The 22,004-nt window shown below is 45.8% G+C and overlaps 1 protein-coding gene across 3 annotated transcripts; it reads left to right on the plus strand.

Annotated features, from left to right (window-relative positions):
• Window positions 1–1,743: 1,743 nt before the first annotated feature.
• LOC135700771 (DDB1- and CUL4-associated factor 6-like) lies at window positions 1,744–21,959 on the plus strand. Of its 3 annotated transcripts, none has more exons than XM_065221415.1 (6): window positions 1,744–1,930; window positions 2,735–3,265; window positions 13,870–14,606; window positions 14,674–15,416; window positions 15,484–15,739; window positions 21,449–21,959. In XM_065221415.1, the coding sequence occupies exons 2-6, from the start codon at window positions 3,160–3,162 to the stop codon at window positions 21,767–21,769; spliced, it is 2,163 nt and encodes a 720-aa protein (XP_065077487.1). In that variant the 5' UTR covers window positions 1,744–1,930; window positions 2,735–3,159; the 3' UTR covers window positions 21,770–21,959. The 3 variants fall into 3 exon arrangements, with proteins under 3 accessions (XP_065077487.1, XP_065077489.1, XP_065077488.1); XM_065221417.1 differs by having other exon boundaries at window positions 2,746–3,265; XM_065221416.1 differs by lacking the exon at window positions 1,744–1,930 and adding an exon at window positions 2,617–2,661 and having other exon boundaries at window positions 2,746–3,265.
• Window positions 21,960–22,004: the final 45 nt, after the last annotated feature.

The following is a 22,004-nucleotide window of genomic DNA, read 5'->3' on the forward strand; positions in this document are numbered from 1 at the left end:
ACAAATTACATCGTGATGAACTTTTAATCTAATGTAACGTTAGGTTCTGTTGTCATTTGATGTATTCTGATGTTTTATGCGTGCAACAAATTACATCGTGATGAAGTTTGATTCTAATGTAACGTTTGGTTCTGTTGTCATTGGATGTATTCTGATGCTTTATGCGTGCAACAAATTACATCGTGATGAAGTTTGATTCTAATGTAACGTTAGGTTCTGTTGTCATTGGATGTATTCTGATGTCAAATTTGACATCGTCAAGACGTTTGATTCTGATGTAACGTTTGAGGCTAATGTATTTTTATGTACTTGGACGTCACACTGAAGTCTGAATACATTAAGGGTACAGCAATACACGTTAAAATTTAATGTATTGAAGATGTCTGCTGATGTTTTCTACATTACAATTTCTATTCGGGACGTAAACGGATCTAATGTGGGTGGCCCTATAGTCCTAGGGGCACGCAATAACCTTTAACTCCAACGCAGGCAACGGCTGTAATTAAATTAATTCCATTCACTACTGCTTTAATTACATTAATTACACAATGTAGAACATTAACTACTTTTTAACTCCATTAATTACAGTGGCGTCCGGTGGTGTAGTGGTAAAGCGTGATGAAGTTCCTTTGATTTTTTCAGACTTTTCTTCAAACTCCAGAACTTCCTCCAGAAGAGCTTCGTTATCCTTTCACTGGAAGTATTGTCGGCTTCCTTCACAAGCAAATTTAAACATTTTGTTTTTTAAATGTATTCCATCTTCTCCTGGAAAGCAAATTTTTCGTTCTTAGGCTGTGTACTATTTGGTGAATTTTCACTTCAATTTGAAAGATGGAAAATTTTCAAATAAACTTGCTATTGTATCAGACTTATTGCTGACAGAAATGGAATCAATTTTGACAAACACCTTTTCGAATATCGGAAGATCAACAACGGAGGGATTTTAGAACATTATAATTAATTTTAGAAGTTTCAAATTTAAGTGAAAATTCACTAAATGGGACACAGCCTTAGCCCAAAAGCTTGAATTATTTCCTTCAAAAACAGAAAAAAATAAAAATTATTATAATATTAAATACCGATAAATACCGATTTTTGCTCGGATTTTCGTTACAAAATTAGATACCGATAAGCTTGAACCGAGGCTTGAACACAATCTGACAACGCTGAACCATAGAGGTAACTCTAAGACTAGTAGGTCTCGAAGAAACGTGCTCAACTTTTTGGCTCAGCTCTGGTACTATCTTCGGTCCCAAGCTAATCGATTCACCCCTCGAAACATAGGAAAATCCACTAACCCCTCATTTCATCGCTCAAACTTTCATAGCAAATCAAAACAAACATTGCGTAGAACTAGAATTTCGACTAGAATGGGGTACGTTAATCGATTTGCTTGGGACCAATAGGCTAGTCAAGTAGTGAGCCAATTTAAAATCGATAGTTTCGTATTGATTGTTGGCTGAACTACATGCTGGTCTGGCGACCAGAGCGAACACTTTGGCAAGCTCATCCAAGAACGAACTATTTCATCAACGCAGGAATCCCAACATTACCTGCTATACATGGCATCTTGGACTAGACCACTTCTGAGCGCCTCGACTGTATATGATACTCGCGCCGCGATTGTGGAACCTATGTTGCCGTCAAACGGGGGAGCATAAAAACACGCAAATTTGGCATCAGTGTGCGTGCCATCACTCGGATCAGCTGTCGTCTGTCGAAAAATTTAAGTCAGAAAAAAACAAACCTTTCGGAATTTCATCAAAAAATTGTGTCGCCGCAAAAATTGTGCAATTTTATTCGTATTATGGTCGGTCAAATGGACTGCATTGTCCTAAAGAATGTGCGAGTGAATATGTGATCCAGTTGAATGTGGTGAATATGTAGAATTTCGGTGCCCGTTGCGTATATCGAGTGATAGTGGGAGGAGGTGAGCAAAAAAATCAATTTCCTTCGCTCCTTCATCGTTGTTACTTTTACGTTGTTAATCGGAGTCCATAAATACATTTTGCTATCCATCCACGAGCTAGAAGAAATTTTATTCCGACATAAACTTCTCGATCAATTCGGTTTTGGTCCCGCGGCGTGACTTTCGTGTGTTATTATTATTTTAGTGGTTTGCAAGATAGTTTCTTTGGCATGAGAGGAGACAGGAAGGTGGACAAACATTGACCTTCACCCTTCCTGTGGTGGGGATGGTCGGGAGGAGGAAAATTTTCGTATATCGTCGACCAGACTGTAACCACTTAATATTATTTTCACTTGAACGTGAGCAAACGGATTAAAATAACACAAATTCTACCTGAACACAACGTGACGGATGAGGTAGATGATTTTCTCGCTCAGATCTCAAACGAAGGAGAAGCAGAGGTTTTAGTAGGCCTTTGTTTATTTTAAAATACATTCTAACGGAACACGTGTATGGCCAAGGGTAAACATGCGTGTGAATTTAAACATTTACAAACCTAGGGCTACGTCACGTTTCTCATCGGTTTTCCTTTTCTTTCTTTGAAATTTGTGCAAAGTTGATGAGCACGGTTCTAATTATAACCGGGACCCGTTTGTATGTTTTCGCATGTTCATGACGCCAGGGTCCATTTATCTTTGCTTCTCGCCCCATCCCGCAGTAGACAGCTCTCTGACGTCGTTGTTGCTTTACATGCCTTCACTCCGCGACAACAGGAATTTCGTTAATAATATTTTCTGTTTCTCCCTTAATACTACTTACTGGCAGGCCATCTTCAGTGCTTCCGTACATTTACTTGGATTAAGATCACAGTGCGCCCAGCTCAGGAAGGTGGAAGCAGAGAGAAAGCTTGCTATCTCCTCGGCGCCGTCGATCGAGATGATATTGCGCGTCGTCACCTGGTAGGGTTTGGTGGTAACACGGTGCTGCTACTGCTGCTACTCACTCGGTGGTCAATTGAAGGCAGAGGTGCGAGCTCTGAACTGCGCTGGAGTGAACGATTTACTCACCGTTAATCGGACTACCCAACAAAGAACCTTATTTAGATAAAGTGAACGCGGGTGCTGATAAGATAGTGATCGCTGTGGTGTAAAGTTGCAGTCCACTGCCAGTGAATGGACTTTCGAAGCAGATCGGTGAATCAGTGAATTTACGGTTACGAAATTTCGGGTGAAAATTTGCCAGAACTGAAAATGCGAACGGACAGGCGAATGAATAGCGTCTTCCGGGCAGTGTACGGTGGAGGAGCAGCTTACGGCGAGGATTTGTTTGGTCACCGATTGGTCAGCAGTAGCAAAGGTGAGTGAGGGATTTTGTTTTTTTGTTTGCCAAGGTCGAGCTCATTCTTTGTTGAATAGACACTTTTTAAGCGGTGCAATTACGTGAGCGAGCAGAAAGGTTTAAATTTTCCGAGTTTCAGTTTTGCTGGGGGGAACGAATTGAGCTGAAAAAGACCGCGCTAAAGTGAAATGCGTAATAGCTAGATATCCATCCATGTGTCAAGAATGGAATTTTCTGTTGCTCAGTTTGCGGATATGCTTTAATTTCAAGAACAAAAATAAACTGGCCGCCGCTAGATATTGATTGGTTGCTGGTGTTGTGCTAAAATGTATACTCCAGCAGATCGGGCAGATCGACAAGGTTCAAAATTAGAGCGCCTTTTTTTCTGTTTAACTTGGATAGTTTTAGAAAGCTCGAAAATGTATTGGATACCATTTCAACGCGTTGTTATAGATTATAGCTACTGTCAAACGGGGTGATTTGCAACACACGATATTTAGACCTAATGGCGGAAAATCATCCTCAAATCTCATTCATTGAGCCATCCTGAGAGAATAACCTTGCGTGAGAATTGGTAAACAAATTTTACGCTTGCAATTCTCATGCATTTCCATGCACTCATACTCACACCGCCAACAAAATTTAATCGTTCTGCTCATCAAATTCATCAATCCCGCTTAAACGTCAATTGACAGCATGCTTATGCAGGTTGTGTTAGATTAGATTACACGGTAAGAAAAAAGTACCCAACGGAAAGTTCACTTTTACCTACTTTTGACTAGTTTGTCTCCTTTTCTCCTTCTAATGTTGTCAAAAACGGAGGAGCAAAACCACCCAAAAGGGGTAGTAAAGTGTGGGAACCCAACGTTGAGTATAATCATATTTACCTACTGTTGGGTACAACTAACTTACTTTTGGTTAAAAAGCCAGTGGAAAATTCCATACGAATTGCACACAAGTAAATGAAATTTACTTTGACCCGCTTTACCTACTTTTGGGTTCCTGCACTATAGTGCCGAGATGAGTGAAAAGAACTTAATTTTGGGTACTTTTTTCTAACCGTGTAGATTTGCCAATTGACAGACAGTGAAATCGAATATTATGAATATTATACAGAGATTCTCGGAAATATTATCAGACGTTTTGGCAACGTGATTTGTTTTGTTTACAAAAGCTGCCAACACTTACCGCGGAGTAAAATGTTCCAATTTTTTACGAGACTTTGTCATTGTCTACGCTTCGAGTTAGTTTGTTTACGTTGTTTCAATTCTCAGTGAACTGGTGAACAAGAGATGAACTAGCCTCAGGCTAAAAATCTCTAAAATAAAGACAAAAAAAAAAAAAAAAAAATGAACTGGTGAACATTATTGTTTCCTTAAATTTCGAATATCATTTAATATCATTAATATGAATTGCATTGCCAAGTTTTGCCTTAACCGCGGTTGTGGAAGTGCAACGAAGTGTAACAATGTGAGTTTATTTTGTACAATTGTATTTTGCTAAAGAATCAAAAAATATTGCTGAAAAAATGATGAAATGAGGGGTTAGTGGATTTTCCTATGTTTCGAGGGGTGAATCGATTAGCTAGGGACCGAAGAGAGTACCAGAGCTGAGCCAAAAAGTTGAGCACGTTTCTTCGGGACCTTCTAGTCTTAGAGTTACCTCTATGATAGGACTACGTGGTCTTATATAATAAATCTTATTTGTTAACTGCAGCAGCAGCTTGTGTTTTGTGTACACACTTAGAAAAAATCACCGACTTCGGTAATTCATTTACCGAATTCTCAACAGCTGAACGGTCGGTAATGTTTTCGGTAATCGAGAACATTACCGAAAAATCTGTAAACTGGATCAGCAAAATTAGCTGTCAAATTTACCGAACGATCGGTAACGTTTACCGATGTGCATTGCTTGATTTGTAGTCGACTTTACCGGAGAACTGTAATTTTGAGGACGATATGCAAATCGAAAATTACCGAGAGATTTGTAATTTTCTAAAAAGGTAACCGACTCAACTGTAATTTTCTTTAATATTGTTTCATGGTGGTCAATAAGTTAGTGTTGCAAATTGCACCACCAATGAACAAAATCAAGTTTTTGTCGGAAGGATTCGGCGCTACACTGAAAACAAGGAAGCTTTGGAAGAATATTCCAAATGCTGTTTTCAGATCGTCGCCAACGGGAATGGAACTTGGACCGACAGAAAAAAAACAAGCAACAACATCGGCCATCTGTAATCGGTATTTATTTAGATAACGAAAATTAATTATTTACGGAAAATATCTACGATTCACTCATTTTGGTGTTGAATAACAGCTTCCATAATTTCACCTTCTTATTTTTCACAAGCACGAACGCTTTTAAAGTCGATCGAAAATAACAATATGGTGGATTTGACGTTTACCTAGACCATTACCGAACTCAGTAATGGAAAGCTTTGTTTACCGAAAATTCAGTAAAATATTTCACCGAAGTCAGTGATGAGGCTGATTTACAGACCTGCCGGTAAAAATGGTTACCGTTTTCGGTAAATTAAAATGAAATTACCGAAATTCGGTCATTTCATTTACAGTTTTCAGCAATAAAGCGAGAAAATACCGAAACATCTGTAATTTTTAGCATTACCGATCTAAGACGGTAATTTTTTTTACCGAACTCAGGGTCTCTGTTTAAGTGTGTAGGAATTGGAATTTGAGCAGGGTTCTCTCTGTCCATACTCTTTAGTATGACGCGCTTGGCCTAGATGGCCCCCAGCGACTCACGAAGAGCCTTTCGTCGTGTACTGGAGAACACCACTACTCACCACGCGGTGATTGAATGAACACCGTTTGGTGAGAGCGGATGGAATTCAACTTTGAAATTTGTGTTAGGGAAATTGCTTTTTGCAGACAATCGGTGATATTATTAATTATCATAGCAACAGCTACCTACATGAGTACCTGATGTGGGCGACGACTCGTTGAATTCAAATCTGCGCCGAACGAAGTAACCGTCTCCATTGGTCTCGTTCCTGAGCCAATCGCTTCCAGTCGCCTTGGACGTTCAAGGACCTAATGTCCCCCTCAACTGCACAAAGCCAACGCGTGCGTGGCCTACCCCGATGCCGACGTCCTCTTCCGGGTTCCCTGCTGAATATTGACTTCGCTTGACGCTCTTCCGGCATTCGTGCCACATGCCCAGCCCACTGTAGCCTGCCGTGTTTTATAAGCTTCACAATATCCATGCCGTTATATACTTGGTACAACTCGTGATTCATGTGACGCCGCCAGATGCCATTTTCCAGTTTACCGCCGAGTATTGTTCGCAGCACTTTACGCTCGAAGACACCGAAAGCTCTCCGATCGGCCTCTTTCAATGCCCACGATTCGTGGCTGCAATACGCATTTTCACCTCGCGGGTAACATCATTATCGCACGTCACTAAAGTACCAAGATAAACAAATTCGTCCACAACTTCAAATTTTTCGCCATCTAGCACCACTTCACCACCAACACCACTATTGCTCCCACGCTTTCTACCGGCGACCATGTACTTCGTTTTGGTAGAATTTATCGTGAGACCAATCATCGCTGTCTCCCTCTTAAAAGGCGCGAACGCCTCTTCCATTGCTCTACGGTCGATTCCGATGATGTCGATGTCGTCCGCAAAACCAAGGAGCATGTGCGACTTTGTGATGATGGTACCGTTCCTCTGCACACCAGCTCTCCTAGTCGATCCATCGAGGGCGATGTTGAATAGCAAGTTCGAAAGAGCATCTCCCTGCTTCAACCCATCTAAGGTCACAAACGAGGCCGACATCTCGTCTGCAACCCGTACACATGATTTCGAACCATCCAGCGTTGCACGAATCAGCCTAATTAGTTTCGTCGGAAAACCGTTTTCTTGCATTATCTGCCATAGCTCGTTTCTCTTTACTGAATCGTACGCTGCCTTGAAATCTATGAACAGATGATGAGTCTGCAAGTTGTATTCCAGGAACTTCTCAAGGGTATTTGCCGACGAAGGATTCCTCAAGCAGTCTCAATCTGTTGAACAGAACACGTGATAATATTTTGTACGCCGAATTCAGAAGCGTGATTCCTCTGTAATTGGCGCACTCCAGTCTGTGTCCCTTTTTGTAGAAGGGACAAACGAGCCGATCCAACCAACTAGCGGGTAATTCTTCCTCCTCCCATATCTTGAGCAGTATACGGTGGATCATCTGGTGCAGCTGCTCACTTCCGTGTTTGAGCAGTTCGGCCGGGAGCTCGTCCTTCCCCGCAGCCTTACTGTTTTTCAGCTCTCGTATCGCCTTTTTCACCTCTTCTAGCGTTGGTGGTTCCACAGCTTGACCATCGTCGTCGATGTGTGTTCTGTTTGTAGATGCTCTCTCGTTCTCTCCGTTCAGCAACGTCTCGAGGTACTCCTTCCACCTGGCAGTCACCATCGTTTTATCTGTCAGCAGATTACCTTCACGGTCATAGCACATGGCGGGAGACGGCGCTGTCTTACTCCTCACGCCATTGACAGTTGCGTAAAACCTTCGCATATCATTCTGCTCCATACTTTCTTGCGCCTCAGCAATAACGCGTTCTTCGTACTGCCTTTTTTCCTGCGATGGGTTCGTTTCTCGGCTGACCTTGCTACCCTGTACCGCTCTCCGTTCTGACGGGTACCAGACACCAACATCCTCTGTCACTCGCTGGCACGCCTCGTCAAACCACCCGTTCCGAGGGCGCCTCTGAGCTGTACCTATCACCTCTCGTGCTGTTGTGCTCACCGCTCCGTGGACAGCTTCCCACAGATTGTTGAGATACTCGTTCACGTTGATTTCCGCTCTCCGCTCATTCAGCTTCTGATGGTACTTTGCAGCAACACCATCTTAATACTGTCAAACGCTGGATGTTGAAACGCATCGATCTCCGGTTTCTCGAACTCGTAACGGTCGATAGACGCGCTCGAATTTTCGCGACAACGAGGGGGTGATCCGAGTCGATATTAGGACCCCTGAAGGTCCTGACATCTACGACATCCGAGAAATGCCGACCATCCACCAACACGTGGTCGATCTGGGAGCAAGTTTCGCCATTAGGATGTCTCCAGGTGTGCTTTCGGATATCCTTGCGTTCAAAGTGGGTGCTACTGATGGCCATATCACGAGCAGCAGAGAAGTTTATCAGCTTCAGGCCATTATCATTGGTTGCAGAGTGAAGGCTCTCTGTTCCAATGATTGGGCGAAAGAATTCCTCTCTTCCGACCTGCGCGTTTGCATCTCCGATGACAATCTTCACGTCGTGTTTAGGGCACTCATCATAGGTTTTATCCAGGCTTTCATAAAACGCGTCCTTCACGTCATCGGATTTATCGTTATGATTCGGATTCGGATTTATGTTGCGGCTTAAACCGCAGGGCACGCAACGCAGTCCCTGCCGCAGAGTGATCAACTGGAGTAGTTCGTTCTTTACAACAACACGACAGACGGTGCACTGACAAGAAGACAGAAGATAGAAAGCAAAACAAAACAAAAGGAACAATCATTTCACAATCGTTACAACGTGGTGGCCGAATTTATAAAGCAAATTTCATTAATTCTACCTTAATTGAGAAAAGTGCTTTGTTTAAATCTTAAATATTATTGTAATTATTGCTAATCTAGTAAGTACAAATTGAATCGTTAGTAGATTCTAATTAAAATAGGATAAATATTTATGAATTAGGTGAGTTCATGACCTGACCTATACGAGGGAATCGAGGCTGTTGGACTATACGAACATAGCTGAAAGTGAGTTTAAAAATCTCGTTAACTCTCATAAAAGACCCTTAAATGTTTAAAAATATCGATATCTTGTTGAATCTTAAACTAATTTATAAATAATATCTTACAAACTACATTTAATTAGAAAATTCAACTTGATACAAGTGCATTAATAGGGTGCCCATCCGCACGAGGAAGAGATTTTGCCGATTAAGAAACTAAATTGTAAGTAATTATACCTAATTTGTTGAAAAGATCTTTATATTTAAATATATACATTTTTAGCTTTGATCAGCACACAAACAAAACGTTTGATCCAAGGAATTGTTTCGGGATAAATCCCAACACGGTGCTGTAATTGAAGAATTTGCCATGAATCCTCAAAACGCAGATGCGCTCGCTAACTGGTTTCCACCGCATAACCCGCTTCATCTGTTTCCCAATCACTACGAAATCAACTCCGCGTTCTGCTCTATCGCCACCGCTGTAGTAGATATGGTATTTGAACGATGTGTTGGCGATAGGATCTACCGCCCTGAATTCACGTTCTCCAGATCTAAGCCACCGTACTTCTTGAATAGCAGCCACACTCACATTCACCTTTTGCAGTTCACGGGCCAGAAGGCCCACTCGTCCAGGTTCATTTAACGTTCTGACATTCCAAGAACCGAGTTTCCATTCATTGTCCTTATTTCGTTGCCGTTGGGTCAGTTGCCGAAAATTCCGTTCGTTTTTTCTTCTTCTTACTTCATTTTTCTGAGTATTTTTATAATTCAGTATGCTACCGTACCAGGGTCGCGATACCTACATCGTGTTGATGGGGCTGCCATCTTAGGTTTAGTTGACACGATTCAACATTTCTTGTTTCAGCCGCTGGATGCCAGACAGACGCTGTTTGAGCCGCACCTCCTGGTGGACAGACGCTCGACGATTCGCACCTCCTCAGCCTTGCTATCATCACGATATGGGTTAATCGTGATGACATTGCCCACACCCCGCTACCAACACATATATGGGCATATACTGACTGTCATCATCCGACCTGGGGGGACGTGCTGTCAAATCAGCCTACTGATCATTCTTGTATGAAACTGGTTCCAAACGTAAACAAACGCTGTAGGTTTCTTATTCTTGTTTACGTTTGGAACCAGTTATGTGAGGTAAGCGACGATTGTTCGTATTTGACAGCCACCTCCCCCCCTTGCATCCGACACGTGGAAGCGTGAGGTAGGAGCTTGTGAAGACTCTTCGGTGAAGACCAGAGCTATGTTGGACGCTCTTTCCCCTGTGGTCCTCACCACTTTGGGGTGCAACAGCTACACATTCGTGCAATTTACAGTAGTGACATTTTGAAAAATGATAAAGTGTTAATTTTAACAGAATCGTAGAAAAAATTCCTATTGATTGGCGTTTTAAGAATTAAAATCCATCATCTCTGGATCAAAATCAGACCACTTTCATGCCGCAACCGACTTTGGTTTTTGAAACTTAAAGTACATGGTATGTTAGATTTAAACATATCCAGATAGAGCTGGACTTAGGCGTAACAGCTTTTGTAAACAATGACTTCTGATGACAATGTTGGAAGAGTAGTTACAGACATTGTCAAACGCCTTTTCGACGTCTAACAAGGCCATGGCTGTGGACTTGGATACAGCTTTGTTACTTCGGATGTTATTCATCACCCGCACTAGCTGATGATTGGTTGAATGCCCCTTACGGAACCCGAACTGTTCCGGAAGAAGACTGTCATGTTCCTCCACAAACTTGTTCAGTCGACTGAGGATCAATTTTTCGAACAGCTTGCTCAGCGCTGAGAGCAGGCTAATCGGTCTGTAGCTTGACGGGTCTTTCCCAGGTTTGCGGATCGGGATGATTTTTGCCACCTTCCAGATGCTTGGAAAGTAGTGCAGCTCCAAGCATCTGTTGAAGGTGGCAGCCAGCAGCGAGTGCACCCTCGGGCTGAGATTTTTCAACGCTAGGTTGAATATTCTGTCAAACCCGGGAGCCTTCATGTTCTTACTGTATTTCAGCGCGGAGCAAATTTGCTCCTCTGTAATCCGTTCTTGTGGAGGGACGGCACAAGGGGAGGCATCTAACGTTTGGACGCACTGCGCAACCTGGTTCTCGAGTGGACTTGGGATTTTGGAGCCAAGCAAATGCGACTGGGCAATGTGCTCCCCAATCGCATTGGCCTTCTCTTCGTTGGTGATAAGCCGTTCGTCATTGACTCTAAGTGGTGGAATGGGCTTGGGGTGAGACTTCAGCACCTTGGCAACCTTCCAGAATGGTCTGGAACGGTCGTCCAGGTTCTGAACGAGCCGCCCGAAACTTTCGTTCCGGATTGAGACCATTCTGGAAGCGATCTGCCGATTCAGATCGACCATTTCGTATTTACGCTGCAGATCTCCAGTCCGCTGAAACTGGCGCCTACGAACATTTCTGAGCCGAATCAAGAGTTTGGTGTGGGAATCAATTGCTTGAAACTTACCCCTCACAGGAACTCGTCGAACGCACTTTTCGTCAGCCACGGATATGGCTTGATGGAGACCCTCCAGGACCCGGTCGATGTCCTCCACTGTGTCGAGCGGTGGGTTGTCGTCGATGTGGCGGTCGACCACGCGCCGAGACTGGACCCAGTTGACTCGATGGTAGTCCTTTCTCAGGCACGGTGCAGGGTCCACGTTGCAGCCCAGCTCGGTCAGCACCGGTGGGTGGTCCGAACTCAGGTCGTTGACGGCAACCGGCTTGGCTAATCCGGTGTTTGCGAAGAACAGGTCCAGCGTCGATGGGTTGCCCGCCGATGATGTGAAGGTTGGTTCGTCCGGAAACCAGACGGAATAGAGACCATGCTGGGAATGGTCGAATAGTAGGCGGTCGTTCTGGTTCTGCTGGTAGTTCCGCCAGGCCTCGTGCCGGGCGTTCAGGTCCCCTCCGATTACGAAGCGGGCATTGGTGCGGGTTATGATGGCAAGGTCGTTCTTTAACTGCTGTGCTGTACCATTGCTAACGGTACATTGCCGGGGGCAGTAGGCGGCGATGAACCGAACGTTTCCGGTCGATGTTTCCACCTCTACGCCGACGGCCTCGATGATGGAAGTGCGGTAGTGGGGTAGGGTGCAGTACTTGATGCCTTTCTTGATGATTACCGCGACACCGCCCCCCCTGGAGCTGGTGCGATCAAGCCGGACAATGCTGTGGTCGGGCAACCAGAAGCTTTCACCGGTCTTGAGGTGGGTCTCGGTGAGAAGACCCACGTCGATGTCGTGCTTGCGGAGGAAGTCTGCAAGCTCAATGTTTTTTGCTCCTACGGAGCGAGCGTTCCAGTTGGCAACCTTTATGGCTTCACGGTCCATAATTAGCGACGAAGGAGATGATAGCTTGGAGCTGTTGTGTTCTTGTAGCGCAGGTGCGCTTGATGATGATGGCCTGGGCCAACAGTGTGACTATCTCATCCGTTGACAGCGGAGAATCGTCTGTAGCTTCGCCGGTTGTACCAGCCAATCCCGGAGCAGGGGATCCGTCGATGGCCCTGAGGCTTAACCGGGTACTGCAGCGGCAGCCGACTGGGCAGCAGACAACTGTTGCTTGAGTGGGAGCGGCGGCAACACTGGAATTGGCCGTGGTTGGACCGGTGATATCGGAAGAAAGTTCTGCGCGTTGTTTTCCGGAACCTTCTTGCGACCGGGCTGGTTGTTGGACGAGGCCTTCTTGCGGATCTCGGCGTATTCGGCCCGCTTCGGACAGGCCTTGTGGGCGGCACCGGAGTTGGCGCATGTGGGAGCGGCTTCCTCGATGCTGTCGCAGTCGTCGATCTTGTGGTTTTTGCCGCATTTGATGCAGCGGCTGGCCATGCGGCAGTTCCTGGTGCCGTGCCCGAACAACAGCACTGAGTGACGCCACGGTGGGTCGGCTTATACCGCTCCCATTTCACTACGATGTGGAACAGTGTGCGTGTCGTCTGGAGATCCATCACGGTTGTGGAGTTCTTCTCCAGATGGACCAGGTAGAGCTGGTCACGATACTTGATGGCCTTGCTGCGGGTCATCTTGTGGATTTCCACTGGCTTGAGGCCGTTCGCCTTAATCTCGTTCATTAAGGTGGTAGAGTCCATGTCGTGGTGACCTCGACGTCGTGGGAGAAGTACTCCAGCTTCATCCTGTCCAAGAGGGCCTGGACTGAGTTGTAGTGTTTTTCGGCCGGGACCAACAGTTTGTAGCCTTCCGTGCACCGTTGAATGGTGCATCGAAGGCCCTCCTTAATGTAGTAATCGAGCTGCTCCCATAGCCCGAGAGGGAAGCCCTTCACATAGAAGGGTGGCAACTTCACTTTTTTCGGCACCGTCTCAGGGTCCGACTGCGGCTGGGCTCCGTTCTGCAGGGCGGAGAACGGATTATTGCTCAGCAGCTTTTTTGCTGCCGATGCGGTGGCGCTGCTGTCTTCAGGTCTGGGTCGTTTAGTTCCGGGAGGCCCCGGCTGCGGGTCCGCAACGCCTGTCGGGACGGGCAATGGGGTTTTCTTCTGCTTCTTCTGGGCTGGCTCGGAGGTCGCGCCGCCTCCTGGGAGAGGCTGTTTTCCCGATAAACCGGCACTCGCGTTACCGCGCGATTTCTTACCCATGGCTGGCTCAGCGAGAGCGTCACTACACAACGCGGAGCTAATAAATTGGTGTCTTTGGTGCACTCCTTCCTTATGATAAAATCAATAAGTGCTCCGAAGACACCAAAACGATTTGACGAAATCGTGCACTTTGATCACACTTGTTGCATTTTTGGGGCTGCCCAGTTTCAGATGCAATCAGCAATATTAACCGAACTGAAAAAAGAGTCTACTCGTACATGTCAACCGAGAAGTATCTTGAATAATCCTTTCGATCTCTCATTCGCAGACAGTCTCGACTTCATCCAACGGTTGGACCTCTGGAAGACGCTCAAGGTACACAAGGGCTGCGTAAACACTGTATTCTGGAGCGACGATGGCCAGCTGCTCCTGTCCGGGTCGGACGATCAGCACATCGTCATCAGCAGTCCCTTCACCGGGCAGACCCTGTTCCAGCACAAGACAACCCACAGGGCTAACATTTTCAGTGCTCGATTTCTGCCGCAGAGCGGAAACCGGGAAATTGTGTCCTGCTCGGGCGACGGGATCGTACTGTACACGGAACTGAAGGACGTTGCGCTGGAACCGGCGGAAGCGCACGAACGCAACTTGAACTATTTCAACTGTCACAGCAATGGGACGACGTACGAAGTGATGACGGTTCCAACGGAACCGAAATCATTCATGAGCTGCGGGGAAGACGGTACGGTTCGGTTGTTCGATCTGCGCAAAATGACGCGCTGTCTGAAGACGTGCTGTAAGGATAACATCCTTATTCTAAGCCCTTCAGCAGTGACGGCGATGACCCTGTCGCCGATTTCGATGAACTACATAGCGGTGGGAAGTTCCGATAGTCACGTGCGAATCTTTGACAGAAGGTTCCTAAAGATGGTGGATTGTAATACGCCCGGATCACCGAACGATCGCCATACCGTGCCGGTCAAGATGTTTACCAACCCGTCGATGGAGAAGCGATCGTTCCGGGTGACATCAATCGCTTACAGTCAGGACGAGACTGATTTGTTGGTAGGTTTTTTGTTGTTGTTGGGATCGATTTTGTGCTTCGGATAATAAGTTCCATTACGCCTTGCAGGTTAACTACTCGTCCGACCATTTGTACCTGTTTGATGTAACGAAGGAGGGAATTGAGGTGAAGGCGGCGCAGGCTTCGAGCAGTGCGGAGAAGGGTAAACGGGGTTCAAAGACGCAGAACAGTATCGACAGTCCACCGCCGGTGCGTCGGTTACGTTTGCGTGGCGATTGGTCCGATACCGGGCCGGATGCACGACCGGCCCGCGAGATGGCTTCGCGAGTATTCGGGGCCGGCCAGGCTCGACCACAACTGCAGGCAACGATCATGCATCGTATGACCGAAGTTCTGTCACGAATGTTGGCCGACCCCAGGACGCGCATCGGACTAACGCACACGAACGAACTGACCAACGATAGTGATCTGGCGAATGTGGTCGATGACTTCCGGAGTTTTGCCAGCAGCAGTAGCGGCGGTGGAGGAAGTGATGAACAGCGGGAAGGTTCGGGAGAACCGCAACCTTCAACGAGTGGTTCTCAGCCGAGGTCGAGGCAGGTTGATGGCGATTCTGAACGAAGTGGTACTGCTTCCTCCGGTGGTGGCAGGGAGAGGGATGAGGAAGAAGATGACGATGACGATTACGATGAGGAGGAAGATGAAACTAAACTAAACCAAAGAAAAAAGTCTGATAGCAGGGCGGAGGAATCCGCTTACGAAGCAGAACTGAAAGCACTGAAAGATCTCGAAGCGAAAGTCATAAATTACGATTACGTCTTGAGAAAGTTTGTGGGGCATCGGAATGCGCGGTAAGTCGTTGTGGTTGGTTCTGGGATGAACACTATAGACTAATGGAAAATCAATCATCTCCATCAGCACAATGATCAAAGAAGCGACATTCTGGGGCAACGACTACATCATGTCCGGTTCGGATTGCGGTCACGTGTTCACGTGGGAACGCGCTACCGGTCGGCTGGTGATGCTCATGGAGGCGGACCAGCACGTGGTGAATTGCGTCCAGCCACATCCGACGCTGCCGATGTTGGCCACGTCCGGTATCGATTACGATATCAAAATATGGTCCCCCATGGACGAGGAGAAGGTCCGCTTCGATCAGGAGGCGGCGAATGATGTAAGTGACGACCATAATGGTGGAATGTTGACTGATGCACCAGGTAGAGTGAAAGCTGGCGGCCGAGCGGATCTGCAAAAGGAAAAAAATATTAATAATATCGTTTGTCCGCTCGGGCAACAGCTTACACTCTACCAGCGGCCTTCATTGGCGTAAATAAGGGGGAGGGAAGCCCTCCTTATACCTAGAGCTGGCCCTCCCAAGAGATTTTATGAAATAAACACCACAGCTATGCAGAGCAATTTGCATTGCATGGAGGAATTCATTCGATTTGAAGGTGTCTTAATTTTGATAACAGTTGAAATTTTGTGAAGTGTTTCAAGACTTTGAAAAACATCCATAGAGCTTCATTGGAATCATATTGAAAATATATGGATACTAACTAAGTTTTATAAAACTTATACGAAGGTTCCTGTACTTCTACAAAGTTTGTTTTAATTCAATTCCATGAACTCAAATAAAGCTCCTTGAACTTCTTCCCAATCCATTTATCTTATCCCTGAGGCTCTATGAAGTTCCTCAAATTAGTTTCTGTGAATTTCTGGAAAGTTGCGTCCACTTATACGAAGTTTTCTGAACTAATACGATTTGTTTATAGCTTACACAAACTACAGCTAAGTTTTTACCAATATTACTGAACTTTCATTCATTCACTGTTCCCGGAAATTTGAACAAGAATTCAGAGCTTCGTGGCACCTCCCTTAGCTCAGTCGGTAAAGGTGCAGCTACAAAGCAAGACCATGCTGGAGGTGGCTGGGTTCAATTCCCGGTCCGGTCTAGGAATTTTTCGGGTTGGAAAATTTCTCGACTTCCCTGGGCATAGAGTATGATTGTACTTGCCACAAATGGTACAGGCACCGAAAGCGCTCAATTAATAACTGTGGAAGTGCATCTAGAACACTAAGTTGAGAGCACGCAATAAGCTACCCAACAAACAATTTTAGCTGCAGCTTAGCTTATACAGGCAAAAAAACGCTGCGTAAGGCAAATTTTGGCTCTATAAGCTAAATTGCAGCTAAAATTGTTTGTTGGGTAATATGCCATACGCAATAAGCTTGAAATGCGAGGAAGAAGAAAGAAGATGAATTTCTACAGTTCTATCTACAAAACACCCTGAATTCCAAGAAAACCTAGAAATTCTAGCTGAGCTTCTATGAAGTTCGCTGAACTTCTACATAATTCCTTGCTCTTCAAAGAAGTTTTGCGAAAATTCTCACTTAAGTTCGCTCAACTTGTACAAAAATCGCTCAACTACTATAAATTCGCTGCCCTTCTATGAAGCTTCCCGAACTTCGTTTATTCTGTTCCATGAAGTTCTATAACAATTTGAAATTCTAATTTTTTTTAAGAAGTGCTAAAGTATTGTATATTAACTTGTACATTAACTTGTACATTAACTTGTACATGTTCTCCAGTTTTACGAAGTTTAAAAAAAAATCGAAGGTAGAGAAAAATGCCAAAACTTTAATAAGCTTTCTCAAATTGCAACAAATTTCTATGAAGTTTGATAAAGTTCTACTAAATAATGTAAATTTCACTGAAGTTGTATGAAGTTCACTGAGCTTGTATAATAATATATCAACTCCTATGAAATTTCTGTAAATTTATGAAGTTTTTTAAAGCTATATAACATTTTCTAAACTTTTAAAAAATTTCATAAGAATCTACGAAGTTTACAGAAATCAATCTACCTTCTACGAATTTCCATTGATATCTAAGAAGGTCCCTGAACTTTTGTATAAACTCGTTTTAAAGAAATCTGAAAGAACGTACATCTTTCACAACCCGTAATTTTTAAATATAGGAGGGAAGATATTTTGTCGATCCCTACATACTACCGATGGTTTATAGTTTATATCTTGTCAGGTAGGGCCATGCCACCTAGCTCATCATCACAGAACAGCAGGTGAACTTCGGATCCAAAAGTGGTTCCATATTATGATTGTAAACACTAGCGCACCTGGCGGTAGAAGGCAAGCTTTGCCTGCAGTGTAAATATATGGGTAGCATGCTTTGATTGTGTGAGTGCCCGCTTGGTGATCAAAATTGTTCTCCCACTTTTTGATACACTGATTCGTTCACAATTCCATTTCTGATCTAGGACATCATCATAGTTACGTCTATGGACCTTAGAGCAGTTCCACGCCAAATGACGAATCGGAAAAACTCAACCTTCTCCGATTTGCATTACACTTTGCATAACTGTGTGTTATGGGCAATCATTCACATTTCTGGATCTTGCAACTTTTTTTCCAAAATGGCGTCTTTGCCTGATTACCGTGTATATTTTTCCCTAGAAGTAACTCGGGGTTCAACTTGCAGAAACAGTCAACATCACCGTTGCCTGCGTTTATTTGCCATGTGGACGAATCGACAACCTCAACTGTCAACTCAGCGAGACCCTAATGAAATTACCTGAACCACGCATCCTAGTTGGGGACGTCAACGCGTACCACTCAAATTGGGGTTGCCCTCGGTCGGACTATCGTGACACGGACCTCGTGGAAATATTCGAGAAGGAAGATATGGTAATCTTGAACGATGGTGCTCCAACGTATTTCAACGGGAGATACACATCCGCTATCGACGTAACAGCCGCCAGTCGCCACATCGCTGGTAAAACGCAGTGGAACGTAAACTCTGACCTGTACGGTAGTGACCACTACCCCATACAAATTCAACTCTCGGCGACCTTCGTCCCGGCGGTAACACGGAGGCCAGGATGGCGGTATGAACAAGCGGACTGGGAAAGCTACGGTGCCACTGTGGAGATTCTACTACTACAGCGAAACCCGGGCAGTATCGAGGACTTCTCGGACGCCATATATTAAGCAGCAAAGCCCGGCGCAAGGCACTTCGACGTGTAAAGCGGCTCCCCATCGGACACCACGACAGAGAGGAGGCCCTTTGTCACTACCGTGAACTACACAACCAATACCGACAATAAATCCGTGATGCCAAGCGATCCAGCTGGATGGAGTTCCTGGAGGGGATGAACGCATCGCAATCCTCGGCCGATCTCTGGCAGCGAATCAACGCCCTTAGTGGGAAACGACGCACGACACCACTTCACGTCCAGGTTAATGGTTAATGCATCCACAGGTTAGCTGATGAACTCGGTACCTACTTCGCCGAGCTCGCAGCAAATTGACAAGTATGACAACAAGTTCAAGCAGAAAACCAAGCCATCGACCGCATCCATCGCAGACTTCATAGTACCCCCCAACACCACCAGTACCGGTATAAACCAAGCTTTCTCTTGGCAGGAACTGCAGCATGCCCTTCGCTGCAGCAACGGGAAGTCGGCGGGACCCGACGAAATCGGATATCATCTACTCAAGAGGCTACCGGTGCCAGGACAGCTACGGATGCTAGACCTCGTCAAACAAGCTCTGGCTTACTAAAGGGTACCTAGCAGTATGGAAGGAAAGCTTGGTAGTTCCCATCCCGAAAACCGGGGTAGCCACTCGTTATATGGCCAAAGTCCTAGAGCGTATGGTCAATCGAAGACTGAAGCAACACCTCGATGCTGGAAATTTCCTTGATCACCGACAGCACGCTTTCCGACAAGGTTTCGGAACGTCCAACTATTTCGCAACCCTAGGGGAAGTTCTCAAGAACGCCTACGACAGTGGTCTGCACACCGAGATAGTATCGCTCGCAATATCGAAGGCCTTCAACAGAACGTGGACGCCCCTCGTCCTTAAGCAACTAATCGACTGGGGTCTTAACGGACCCATCGCTCACTTCATCCAGAACTTCTTGTCCAACCGCTCATTCCGAGTCGCAGTCGGCAACACCACCCGAGGAAACGGGTGTCCCACAAGGATCGGTTATCGCCGTTACCGAACCCACGCCAGTACGTACAAGGATGAGAGCCCAAGCGGCAGTCTCCGCCGTCGCCAGGTGGGCCCACCCAGTAGGCTTTGAATTATCAGCCTCTAAAAGCATCAGGTGCCATGTCTGCCCTTCTCGACACAGAATTAGCGGACCACCGATCAAAATCGACGGCCAGTCCATACCGCTGAAGAAGAACGTCCGAGTTCTGGGAGTTCTCGTTGACCGATTCCTCAACTTTGAACAGCATTTCAGTGCAGTCAAGAAAAATTGCCGCAGCCGAGTGAATCTCATCCGGACCATTTCCCGACAGAATAGTTAGAACAACCGAAGCATCCGTTTCCACGTGGCGAATTCAATTATCGACAGTCGCCTTCTATACGGGTTGGAGATGACCTGCATCGCAACGGATAAGCTTTTAGCTACGTTAGCACCAGTCTACAACACCTACGTCTGGATTGTCTCTGGCCTGCTGCCATCCACGCCCGCTGATGCTGCATGCATCGATGCAGGCATCCTGCCTTTCCGCTTCCGTATAACCGCAGCTATCGCAACCAAAGCCGCTGCTTTCATCTCGAAGACATCCGGAAATCAAGGGATTTTCCTCCTCGACGAGGGGAATTGACTCCTCCGCACGGCTGCCAACGAAGATCTCCCCATAGTGGCCAGGGTCTACTGGCATGGAGACAAATGCTGGCAAACACCATTACCGAAAATCGAAACCCGGATTAAGAACAGGTTCAAAGCCGAGACGGATCTCGCTCTCGGGCCTGGGTCGGTATCGGTCTAGCCGGAAACATCACACCAACCAGCTGCAGCTTACCGCCGCAATGTTTTGTAATTTCTGCTGAAGCTGCTGCCATCTTCATCGCTGCTACAACGCTCTCCAACCGACCGATCCTGGTCCTCACGGATTCGCACATTGTCATACAAGCCCTGACATCCGAAGCCCCGACTCATCCCTGAGGACAGACGACGATGAAGTCCGCGCCACCAAACACGGGCACTGCGGAATACAAGGCAACTCTGTAGCAGACTTTCTGGCTGGGGCAGGACCATCTGCCCCCTCGCTATACTAACGAAGTACCGTTACACGATGTCAAGCGCTGGATCGTGAGCAAAGTACGGGAAGCTTGGGACGCAGAGTGGGCTCAAAACCGCTCCCTCTTCATCAGACGGATCAAAGGGACGTCGAGGAAATGGACAGAACAGTTGAACCAGCGGGATCAGAAGATAGCGTCGCGTTTGAGGACCGATCACACCAAGATCTCGCACAATTTCGGTGGAACGCCGTTCCACAGGACTTGCGTCGGTTGTAGAACTCTAGCCTCAATCGAGCACATTCTATGTGTATGCCCTCAGTATCAGAACCTGCAGGATTTCCACGGGCTTCCAAATAGCATACCTGACATGCTGGGTGATGAACTGATGATGCCCCCACAATGGCAGAGTTTTTGCAAAAATGTGAATGATTGACCATAACAAGCAATCATGCAAAGTTTCATGTAAATCGGAGAACGTCGAGTCAAAATTTTTGTTTATACTATTTGGCCTGGAATAGGTTCTTAGCAAGGAAGGTAAAGGTTAAGTCCCTCGGAGTGAATTATGAACTATTATTGAATTATTTTTATTCCATCCAATAAACCAATACCCAAATCAAGCTCATCTTGAAGAAGAATTACGACCAATTTGGTAGACCTTTATCCACACAAAGTTAGCAACGAACATCTAGCAGCCTAACATTTTCAAGGAAACCTGCAAACATTCGAAACTGCCGTGAATATACGAAGAATACCTACCCATGATAATTATTTTCGGATTGAAGCATAACAATTTAGTATTTCCTGGTTTATTTCTATTGTTTGGTTACAGCTCATGGAACGCAATGCGGTAATGCTAGAGGAAACCAAAGATACAATTACGGTGCCAGCTTCGTTCATGATACGGATGTTGGCGTGCATCCACTCGCTGCGGAACCGACGGGGACCGGCTGGTCCGGCAGCTTCCGCCTCCGCACCCGACAACAATGGTGGCTCCAATGGCGACAATGGTGGCTCCAATGGCGACAATGGTAGCACTAACAATAACAATAATGGTAATAACAACAACAACAACAACAACAACAACGATCGTGAGGAGAATTCCGGCGGAGAGCGGGAAGGCCGGAGTGGCAGTTCCGAACACTTTCTGTAGACAAGGTAAGTCGTTTGCTGAAGCTAGACATCACGCGTCTCGACGAAGAATGGGTGTTTTATTGTGTGCTCTATTCCATGCAAAAGCGAACACTGACTCAGACACCTTCATTATCATTAGGAGGGTTATGATCAATCGACATAACCAACAAACAAGCAAGATGTGATTTTCTGTTGTACGGTCAACAATGAGTATGACTATTATGATTTAAAGAATCGTGTTTGCTGACTACATT

This window comes from Ochlerotatus camptorhynchus, unplaced genomic scaffold (assembly GCF_037179485.1).
Source record: "Ochlerotatus camptorhynchus isolate MF236.1 unplaced genomic scaffold, CSIRO-AGI_Acam_v1.1 ptg000142l, whole genome shotgun sequence".
Lineage (NCBI taxonomy): Eukaryota > Metazoa > Arthropoda > Insecta > Diptera > Culicidae > Ochlerotatus > Ochlerotatus camptorhynchus.

Excerpts from the sequence above, each read along its gene's own strand:
- LOC135700771 (XM_065221415.1), top strand. The coding sequence starts at position 3,160 with ATGCGAACGGACAGGCGAATGAATAGCGTCTTCCGGGCAGTGTACGGT. Across the intron at positions 14,607-14,673 it reads AGGACGAGACTGATTTGTTG|GTTAACTACTCGTCCGACCA; the intron begins GTAGGTTTTTTG and ends TACGCCTTGCAG. Across the intron at positions 15,740-21,448 it reads ATCAGGAGGCGGCGAATGAT|CTCATGGAACGCAATGCGGT; the intron begins GTAAGTGACGAC and ends GTTTGGTTACAG.